Here is an 11,323-nt window from a genome sequence, read left to right as displayed (position 1 = left end):
ATACTCCCCCTGCTTTTTCTTACCTTTCCAAAAGCTCTGTTGAATCTATATTTAGCTTCTTACTGTCTTTTCAAACCTCCTATTTATGTCCCTTTCTCTCTTTTTTCCTCCTCCTATTTTTTTTGTTTTCCCCTGGAAACAGCTTCTCTTTACTGAAGTCTCTGTTTAGTCATTTTTGAGAATCCTAGTCTTTGGTCTGAGTTAGGTGACTTTTGTCTTTGTGTTTCCTTTGTCCGTTTCTCACAAGACCACGCCTTGAGTTGATAGATTTAAAAGTGACATTCAATCATATGATAAACTAACTAGAATTCTTAGGCCAGTTGATGTTTCATTAATATTTCTGTTGTTTCTTTTTTATCCTAGGACTGGGCTAATGCTAATGTCAGTAGACAGATTGAGGACACTGTATTATATGGTTATTATAGTAAGTATCTTTCACTTTCATTTCCTGGTTGGTCTCCTAACCAAAATGTAGAATGAAACTACACATAAACTAAATTTTGATATCACATATGTGGCTGCTGTTACCCACAGCAGAATTAAGTAATATGCATTTTTTCTCACATTTCTGAGACATGTACCTTAATGTACTGTGGTTCATTTAGGTTTAGTTGTAATGCTTCTTTATGGTGTTTTAATCAAACTACTTTAAATCTCACATCACTGCTTTAAATCTCACATCACTCCTTTTGTTATCATTAAACCTTAATTTTCTATAAGTTCTTTAATGTATTGACAGCAATAGGGTATACTCTGGAGAATTTGTGCCATCCACTTTATTGTACTCTGCAGAGCTATCTTAATTCAGAGATTATGAGTTATTTGTCCTATCCTTTCTTCCCCCTCTTCTTCCTCTATTAGGTTATAAAAGCCTTATAATAACCACCTAAATGTTTCCAGAATTTTCCTTTGAATAAACACGAAATTTATGTTTTTATGGAAGTGTATAATTCCTGAAATTATAAAAAGGATGGTGACGTATTTTTTCAGTAATAAATCAAGATGTTGAATATTTCAGTAAAGTATTAAATTAGAAACTAAAAAGAAAAATCTACATTAGTTTCTTTTGACAAGATAACTTTTTTCAAGAGTTTCACTGGATTTTTAACTTAGCTGCTTTGGCTCTAACATTTGCCATTTCTCCTGATCTAAAATCTACAGGACCCATAAAATTCATTTTTTGGGGGTATACATTTTTTAGAAAAAATTTTATGGTATTTTAGCATAGGATTTACATTTTCTGGTGAATATATTAAATAACTTTGATATATTAAGTAAAACTCTTGAAATGGTACTATATTAATAGACTGCTGCCTTTTTGGCACAAATTTACTGGAAAGATATGAATTACTTTCTCAGAAACAATTTTGGAGGAGATGTCTGTCGTGTATATGACACTAAATCTAGTTATCCTGTAGAACATGTAACAAGCTAACTATGTGTTAGTAAAGTCTGGATCCATGAACAGTATCTTATTGTTGAACCAAGCCAATGGACCAGTCCATTGTAACCAAGGTCGCAAAAGATGTGTAAACCAGAGTTTAGTTCATGCAGCCTTTTTCAGTTAGTTCTTTAGAGAGAATTAAGCCTGTGGAGTGGGTTTTAGTATTTTTCTCAGTCCTCCCAAGGATAGTGTATACTTAGTTTTCCTGAAGACAATATATCTTAGTATCATTTTAAATGCATGGGAGATGAGTTAATCACTACAAACAGTAGAAGCTTTAGAGCCTTAGGGCTTGATTCTTTGCATAACTTAGGTTGTAGCGAGAAATCCCTTGTTATAAGAAAACTGGGACAATGATCTAGGGAAGAAACTGCCCGGAAAGCAAAAATAAGGTTTTGTTTTTTTTTGTTTTGTTTTTGTTTTTTTTTTTAGTTTTTGGCATAGGGTGTGTGTGCTTTCCAGAGACAGAGATTTTATTTATACTTTCCAAGTTAGTAATTTAAAAAATACTTTGTGGGGGATGGCCACTCTGTAGTCCCTTCTCCTCCATTCTCCTCGTAGGATTTTGGTCATGCACGCATATGCGCCTGGCATGATGTTCAAGCCATTGGGTCTGGGATTCAAACATGTCCAGTGCCTTAATCACCATTCTGCCTGCTGGCCCCCAAAATAAATGACTATAAAATCAAAACAAGAAAACTTAATTGGATAATATTAATGGTTGTTATCATATACATCTCATCTATGGCTAATAGGCCTTTGTCTTTAACTCAGTGATGACTTGCAGCAGGGACCCTGAAAGGATTGTGTGGCTTCTAAGATATTCACTGTCCTCAAGCCCAGCTGTTTCCCCTAAATGCTAGATACTATCTAACTGCATATTGGATGTCTCCTGGATCCTGAGGACTGCACAAACCTCAAAATAAACTAAAATACTGTTTTTTTATTTGTTTTTAATTTTTTAATTTTTATTTATTTTTTAATTTTTATTTTATTTTTTCTTTATTGAGAGGTTTTTGCTATAGGGCGCGTGCGCTCGCCAGACAGACAGAGACAGACAGATAGAACGCGAGAAATCACCCCCCAGGGGGGATGGTCACACTGCAATCCCTTCTCCTCCATTCTCCTCTCGGGATCTTGGGCACGCACGCACACGCGCCCAGTGTGAGTTTTAAGCCACCGGGTTCGGGACGCGAACCGCAGTCGACTACATGGGAGTCCAGCGACATAGCCATTACGCTAACTGCTGGTTCCCGATTTTTTTATTTTTAAAATCTATTTCTTGTTCTACTCTACAGTTTGTCTAATCTTTCCTAATATATCAACACGTTATCATTGCCAGGTACTTTCTAAGATTTTCACATTCAATATCTATTTAAGTTTTATAAATGTCCCTCCTCTCCTTTTTATGTTTGTTTGTTTGTTTGTTTCTGCCTTTTTTAGATGAAGAAATTGATCTTTAGAGATATTAAAGATCACTTCCTCACTGAGTGGCATAGTCCAAAGTAGACCTTATTCCCTAAGATACCTTAGGGATATAACCTATGAACCTAGGTTAGGTTCAGTACAAGTAGCAGTACTGAATCCTGGAGGCAGATTTAGAAATCATCTGGGGACCTTTTAAATAATAAATAATGTTGGATTGTGTCCAGAGAGATTCTGATTTGCTTTGGTGTGCTAGAGAGCCTGGGAATCTATTACTAAAAAGTTAATGGTGCTGATTCTGATTTTAACAAGCCAACTTTAGGAATTAATGGCCTTAAGTTAGAGTTTTTTCATAAGATATTTTATGTGTACATGTAGTAAGAGAAGTTTGGGGATAGAAGGGCTTTGCATTGAATCTGTAGGACCTGCTATGCTTTTGATTGTCTTCTATGTTGAAGTCCCACATATGCTTTCAAAGGAAAGCTTTCTACTAACAAATCATGTGACACTTTGCTCGAGTGTTAAGATGTATATTCAGATGCTTAATTAGTGATAACAATAGATAGTGTGGGGTTAAGGTGCTGGACTCCCACATAACCGACTGAAGTTCGAGTCCCAGACCTGGAGGCTTACTTTCTCACTTTCCTTGTCTTTCTCTCTCTCTGTCTCTCTCTGGTGAGTGCACCTGCCCTGTAGCTAATTCAAAATAATAGTAATAAAGGGCCAGCAGGTGGCATAGTGGTTAAGGCACTGGAATTCTACATAGCCAACTGTGGTTTGCATCCTGGATGTGGCAACTTTGAAATTCATGCCAAGTGTGTGTGCGTGCATTCCCAAAATCTCAAGAGGAGAGCAGAAGAGAAGGGATTGTGGCATGGCCATCCCCTCTGGGGAGGAGTAATTTCTCATTTTCCTTCTCTCTGTCTCTCTGGCAAGTGATGTGGCCTATAGTAAAAGTCTCTCCCAAAAAATAATAAATAAAATAAAATATAAATATATCAAAATAAAATATAAATATAAATGTATCAAAATAAAATATAAATATAAATCTATTAAAAAATAGATTGTGCACATTTTCTTTCAAAGAGCTACTTCTGCAAGGTTTTTCCTATACATGTTAGGTGTGCGTGTGTGTGTGAATTTAGGTGCTAGATTAGATGCTAGTAGGTTTTCAACAGAAGGGAACCTGTCAAAAAGCTCTCTTGGAGTAGTTTTGGTAATCTTACTCAGTTAAAATATTTAGGAGTGTTAACTACTGTATTACTCAGGGTTCTCAAGACAGATAGTGTATGTGCATAGATATATGAGAGTGAATTTATTATGAAAATTAGCTCACACAGTTGCCGTGGCAGAGAGATCCTAGAAGAGGCTGTCTGCAGGCTGGAGACAAACCCTGGGAGGCTGGTAGCATGATCAGTTCAAGTATAGAGGCTTCAAAAGCAAGGGCACTGTTGGTGTAACTCTTAGTCCAAGGCTAAAAGTCTGAGAACCTCAGGCAGAGGTAGATGAAGCTGGTGAGATTCATATGTGTCCCATAGCCATCATAGGCTTTCACCTAAACTTAAACCCCAAAGCCCAACCTCCAAATACTATCACATTGTTATTAGGGCTTCAAGATACGAATTTTATGGGCACAGATTTCATAATATTCTACCCCTGACCCCTCCAAAATTCATGTCCTTCCCCAATGCATAATAGTTTATTTTCATCTCAGTAGTCCCAAGAGTATTGATTTGTTTCAGCATCTAAAGTCCAAAGTGTTAAATATATAATCAAATATGAGTGAGACTAAAAGTAGTTGATCCTGAAACAAGTTTCTTTTCTAACCATGAACATGCAATACTAGATAAGATATCAAGTTAAAATACACTGTTGGTGTAATTTAGACCATGTGGGATAGACATTCCCACACTGAAAGAGAAAAATTAGAAGAAAGAAAGAGTCCCAAACAAGTGTAAAACCTAACAGGGTAAATACCATTTGATCTTAAGAGAATAATGCTCTGTATTCTAGACTAACTGGGACCGTGGTCCTGCTTTTGCCCCACTGATGACAGTCCCATCTCCACTGTTCTGCAGAACAGGGCGGAGCCCCAAGTCTCTGCTGGTGAGGTGTATATCCCCAAATCTTCAGGCAGCTACTGTCTAGCCTGTTGAAACCTAGGCAATGCACCTTTCATCCTTTGAAACTGAGAAGCCTTTATGATTTTTGAACCTCCTTCAGGGTCATTCTTCACCTCTCTGGTAGAATAGTGCATTATGGACAAACAGCTCTTTATATCTAGTCCTGTAGATTCTAAGAAGTACATCAACCTTTCTTCATATTACCCCCAACTCCTTCAGTTACAACTGGTGTTGTCTCTACTAGGGTAACTGTTTTCAGTATGTGTTGCATACCTACAGTTACTAGTTTATCACATGGTTATTTGATCACACCCTAGTGCTTTCTTCAGCTCAGACTTTCTCATTTTCTGCAGTATATCTGTATTTAGACTATCTAGGCTAGGAATTTCCCCAAATTTCAAATTCTGTTTCCTTTTGCTTAACAGTTCCTTTTTCAGTTTCTTTCTCTTGCATTTTATTATAAGCGGTCAAGAGGAACCAAGCTGTTTGTCCAATACTTTTGTAGAAATATTTTCAGCTAAATACCGTTTATAAATTCTACCTTCCACAAAATACTAGAACACAGTTCCAAGCTCTTTGCTATTTATAACATTATATTTTTCTCCATTGTCCAATGACATGTTCTTCATTTCCTTCTGAGATCGCTCCAGAATGGTTTTAATGTCCGTATTTCTACCAACATTTTGTTTATGATTATGTATACTCTGAAAAGATGGAAGCTTTATTTCCAACTCTCCTTTGTTCTTTCTGTGCCTTGAATAGAATCACCCTTAATGTCTATTTTTCTAGGATGCTCCTCAAAATTCCTTGAGCTTTTACACACTACACAGTTCCGAAGCTGTTACCACATTTTTAGGTATTTGTTAGGATATTCCCACACTTCTCAGAACTAAAAATTTGTCAGCTTCGCCCTCTAAACAAAATAGGTGACTGAAACAACCAACTTTATCTTTCTTATTTCTGAAGACTCAGAAATCCAAGATCAAGGTACCAGCAACTTCTGTCCTTTTTACTGGCTTGCAGATAGCAGCCTTCTTGCAGTGTTCTTAGATGGCCGAGAGAGATTGAACTCTGGTCTCTTTCTCTTCTTATCAAGACAGTAATCCTATCATGATGCACCACTCTGATGCCCTAATCTAAGCCTAACTATCTCTCAAAGACCTTACTTCTAAATACCATCACATTTGGGGTTTGGAATTTTGGGGGCAATAAGGAATACAGACAGCATCCAAGTTTGATATAGATATAGAGAAACTTAAATCTTCAAAAGCTGCTGTTGGAAATATAAAATGGTACTTTCTAAAAGTTAGAGTTACTATATGGTCTAACAGGAATATGGGTTTATTTCTGGATTTTCTTTTCTGTTTCATTGTTCTAGTCTGTGTGTTGTTTTGTGCCAAAATTATGTTTTGGTTATTATAACTTTGTAATATATTTTGAAGTCAGGTAATGAGTTGCCTCTAACTTTACTCTTTTTGTAAAGTATTGCTTTGGTGATTCCAGACAAATTTTGTATTTTTTTTTTTTTTTTTTTCCTGTGGAGAATGTCCCCGGCATTTTAAAAGGAATTGAATTTAATTCGTAGATTACTTTGGGCAGTATTCACATTTTAACTATGTTGATTGTTCCAGTCCATGAACAAGGATGTCTTTTCATTTTTTGCATATGTGTCTTTTTCAATTTCTTTATTCAGTTTTTTATCGTTTTCGTAGTAGATAGCTTTTAATCTTTTGGTTTGATTTATTTTCATGTGGACTTTTTAAAAATTTTTTTCCTTTCTTTTCTTTCATGGCTATTTTAAATGGAATTGATTTCTTTTCTGTTTCAGTTCATTCAATGTTAGGGTACAGAAATGCCATAGAATTTTGTATGTTGGTTTGGTATCTGACATGCAACTTTACTAAATTTGTTTATCACTTCTAAGAGGTTTTTTGGTAGATTCTGTAGATTTTCTATGTATATTATCATATACATAATCACAAGTAGGTACAATTTAATTTATTCCTATCCAATTTATATGCTTTTTATTTCACTCTCTTGTCTGATTGCCATTGGCCAAGACTTTCCGTACTGTGTTGAATAGGAGTGGATAAAGTGAATATCCTTGTTTTTTTTTCCAGTTTTGAAAGGAAAAACTTTTATGTTTTTCCCATCAAATTTGATATTAGTTGTGGATTTGTCATTTATGACCTTTATTGTGTTAAGAAATGTTCATCAGGTATACGTACTTTTTCGAGTCTTAATCATGAAGAGAGGTATGTTATTAGATGCTTTCTCTGTGTCAGTTGATATGATCATATGGCTTTTGTCTTTCTGTTGATGTGATGTTTTACATTTACTGTTATGTATACCTGGAATAAATCCTACATGGTCATGGTGTATAATCTTTTTAATATGTTGTTGGATTTAGTTCATTAGTGTTTTACTTAGTCTAAACTGTTGTTGATGTTCTCCACAGATTTTTTTATTTTCTGCATTTTATTCTTCATTTCCAGGATTTGATTCTTTTAAAAAAAATCTCTTTCTATCGAGTCTCTTTTTTATGTCATGCATTGTTTTCTCACCTGCTGAAATTGTGAATCTGTGTTCTCTTGTATCTCATTGAAGTTTTTACATCAGTATTCTAAAAGTCATTTCCAACATTGCTGTGATTTCCTATATTTTATTCATTGTTAGTGTAGAATTGGTATGTTTCTTTGGGATAGAGGTATTTTGTTGTTTTTTCGCATTTCTTATATCACTGTGTTTATTTGTTTGTTTATTTGTCATTTTTTGAAGTACTTACTTTTTTTTCTAGTTTCTGGGTTAGATTTTATAGTGGTAGAACTTAATTTTGTTCTTTTAAAATTCAATCCTCTATTTATTGACCATTTTGCATGGTTTGAGAGATACTATTGAGAGGTCTGGGAGGGCCTCTGGACTAGTCTTTTTTGGGGTTCTAGGTGAGTTTAGTATTGTGAACTAGTGTTCCACCTGCAGAGGGCATGTCACGGCTACCCTCTGCAGATAGTTCATTGCAGGCAAGCATGGCAGGAGGAGTTGGTTGGGCACACCCACTTTGCATGACTGCTAGTCTGGGTGGGAACCATGTACCACTGTCATGTAGCTAGGGCCACAGTGATGGAGCTGTTGCACATCTGTGCCTTTGTGGAGCTACATATGTTCTAGTACTAAGGCCCAGTGCTGGGCTGTTAGACCATGAGGTAATGGCTTGTGTCCAGCCATGGAACTTGCATGGGTCTGCCCACCTGTACATGTCTTTTCCCTTGGTAGCAGGGCTGGAGCTGGTGCATCTGCAGGGCGAGAGTGTTGCACTGTACTGCGTAAATCTGCTTGTGCTTCCACGGGGAAGTATTCTGGTACAAGCTGTGTGGGACCGTACACATCTGCACAGCTGGAAGGAGTGGCTGGAACTGTGCCTGGCTGCAGCCCAGTGGGAGCTGCCAGCGAGCCTGCAGGACCAGGCCCATGGGACTGGAAAGTGGGCAATGTGATACCCAACTGTTTCCCTCACCCCAGAGAGAAGATTCCTGGCATCCTCTTTGTAAGCACCCCTCCCCGCTCCTTTGTTCACATTGACTGTTCAACCTCCTGGAGAAGCTTCTCCTAGTAGGCAACAGAGCAGACAGGCACATACTTCCTTCTTAAGGTTACTGTGGAATTCAAAATGGTTCTACAATGTAAGCCCACATATGCCACTTCCAAGCATTAAGCAGGAAGAAGGATCAAATAAGAAAGGAATGCCCGCTGAAAGGATAATGGGTATTGGGTATACAACTGTCAGTTTTGACTGATGTCTTCAGTTGAGTAAATGGATAATTTAAGAATTTTTTTTTTAGAGTTCCCAGAATATCTTTATACTTTGATCCTCTAAAACAAAAAGCTTTGTAATAACTAATTATTCTATTAGAACATTGACTAAGTTATTCTTTGTCATAATATTTTGTTTGAAAGATTAGTTGTTTTCATTAGTAGTCAGGAGGAATACATTTAAAAAATTTTAACCACTCAAAAACCTAATGTTTCCCAAATTTTGTGTGAGTTATAATTTAGTGAAACACAACTTTTAAGAGGTAAATTGCTTTCTTTGTATATATTTAAAAATCATAGGAATTATGTCTTTTTTTCCAAAATTTTTATCCCATGGCCTTTGAAGAATTGTTGACTCTTTATTCACTTAGTTTTGCTAGTTCTTGATAAGTTGCTTTTTAAAAAGAACTTTTGAAATGAGTTTAATTTTTGTCTATTTTGGGGGCCTTAAGGTTTTAAAATTTTTTCTTAATGTGTTCTTTGATGTTAATTGGTCTGCTAAACTAGAAGTCTTTTATTTGCTAGTAGCAATCTTTTAATAAAAACATTTGCAAGTAAAAGCATTCTTTATAAAGACGTCAGGATATGAGAATGTCATAACTGTTGGAGTTAAGAATAATTTTCCTTTGAAAATAGTTGTAATATTGAAATAGAACTTTAAAAGAAGTGATTTTTCTGTTTCAGGATTGTGATGGCAACTGTACAATATTTTGTTTCTGCTTACACATATAAAAATCCAACCTGACATTAGAACTGAACCATAATATGTAACAAATGTTAATTTAGGTCTGTCTTTATAGTTTGACATTTGTGAGCCAAAGGAAGAAATCATTAAGGGCACTGAGAAAGAACAGTCAGATTATCAGAGATATCTTAGAATGTAGTGATAGTGAAACAAAGATTGAAAACAGTTATTCTAAACCTATTTTAAGTACTAGGGGGCTATTGTAGAGTCTCTTCAGAGTTTTGTCTGTCCCCCATTTCCTTCCTCCAAGTGTTAATTGTTTGAAGCTTTTTCTGGGTACTCCTACCAGCGACAATGTGAACTTTGGATGCCATACATTCTTATCTTTTTATAATTAGTAGCTGCCTCGTCCACTTTTTTTGACTTCTCATAATACATGAACTTTGTCAGCTCTAGAATTTCTTTAAGTTCAATCATAGAACTTGTTTCTGAGCATGTTGTCTCATGTCATTGTTATTCCTGTGTGATAGCCTTTTTTTTTTTTTTTTTTTTTGGAGAGGTTTTTTCTCTATAGGGCGTGTGCGCTCGTCAGACAGAGAGAGACATAGAGACAGAAAGCGAGAAATCACCCCCCAGGGGGGATGGTCACGCCACAATCCCTTCTCCTCCATTCTCCTCCTGGGATCTTGGGCACGCACGCACACGCGCCCGGCGTGAGTTTTAAGCCACCGGATCCAGGACGCGAACCGCGGTTGACTACGTGGGAGTTCAGTGACATAGCCATTACGCTAACTGCTGGTTCCCTGTGATAGCCTTTTGTATGAGCATATGCTTAACTTTGCTTATCTACTCACCTGTAGGTGGACATTTGGATCATTTCCAGTCTTTGATTATGGCAGATGATTGCTTTGTACATTCTCATTGTAAAAGAATTAATGCTGTAGATTTGATATTACTCAATTCTTGTCTATTTTCGACAAGGCCTGTTATGTGGCTGACCCTTGACAAACTCCTGGGAACCTAGCTTTTAGGATGTCTTTTATGTTAGCAATTGATAAGGTGGTTTCATACAGCTGGGTATGGAACCATGAAGTAACATCTTGTATAGATCGTTTATACAAAACATGATGGTTTATGAACTCTTGCTTTCCTTCTTGGGGTTTGTATCTTTTTTTTTATTTTTTTTTATTTTTTTATCATCATAATCTTCTTTCTATTACACTAGATTACATATAACTTTACATTGACTTCCATTGCTTTTTCAAAAGGGAATGCCATGCATGTCAGTCAATACAGAGATATCAATCTCCCCGCTTTATCATTCAATATCTTTTCCATGCTTTTCCCAATAATTATTATTATAATTTTTTAAACAGTCAATCACTATTTCTCATTTTGCTTATTAAAAAGACTTCACCCATCATGAAATACTTTCCAGACCGGTTCAGTTGAGAATACTATACATGTCATCATCAACAGGTAATAAACCATATCTATTTCTCATTAACATCCTGCCTCTCTATTGTTCACTGCTGTCTTTATCCTCTTCTCTCTCCTTTTTTTTTTTATACTTTGTTTTTTATTATAAATTTTTTTTTTCTTTTCTCATCACAACACACATATGAATTTTCCATCCAAAATACACTGTGCATTGGCTCAATCAAGCACATCAACATATATGTTCTCAGCAAATGATTTCCCAATTTTTGTGTCCTGCATACCTTGCCTTTTGTTTTGCCATCCTAGGTTCCCCATCCCCACCCTCTGCCATGTCCCATCTTCCTCCTCCATTGTCCCTGACATTCATGATTGCCCTCAATGGCTTCCGCCCCCCCC

At 36.3% G+C, this 11,323-nt stretch overlaps 1 protein-coding gene across 1 annotated transcript in view; it reads left to right on the top strand.

Annotated features, from left to right (window-relative positions):
* Window positions 1-11,323, top strand: part of LMBRD1 (LMBR1 domain containing 1) — a 131,331-nt gene that overhangs the window by 20,087 nt on the left and 99,921 nt on the right. Inside the window, exon 3 of the mRNA XM_006159629.3 lies at window positions 364-424. Coding sequence (XP_006159691.1) covers window positions 364-424 — 61 coding nt within the window. The remainder of the gene's footprint in view (window positions 1-363; window positions 425-11,323) is intronic.

Source organism: Tupaia chinensis, unplaced genomic scaffold (genome assembly GCF_000334495.1).
Source record: "Tupaia chinensis unplaced genomic scaffold, TupChi_1.0 Scaffold000639_1, whole genome shotgun sequence".
Classification (NCBI taxonomy): domain Eukaryota; kingdom Metazoa; phylum Chordata; class Mammalia; order Scandentia; family Tupaiidae; genus Tupaia; species Tupaia belangeri.
Note: the sequence above shows the minus strand (reverse complement) of the source record. Positions and strands in the feature narration are given on the sequence as shown.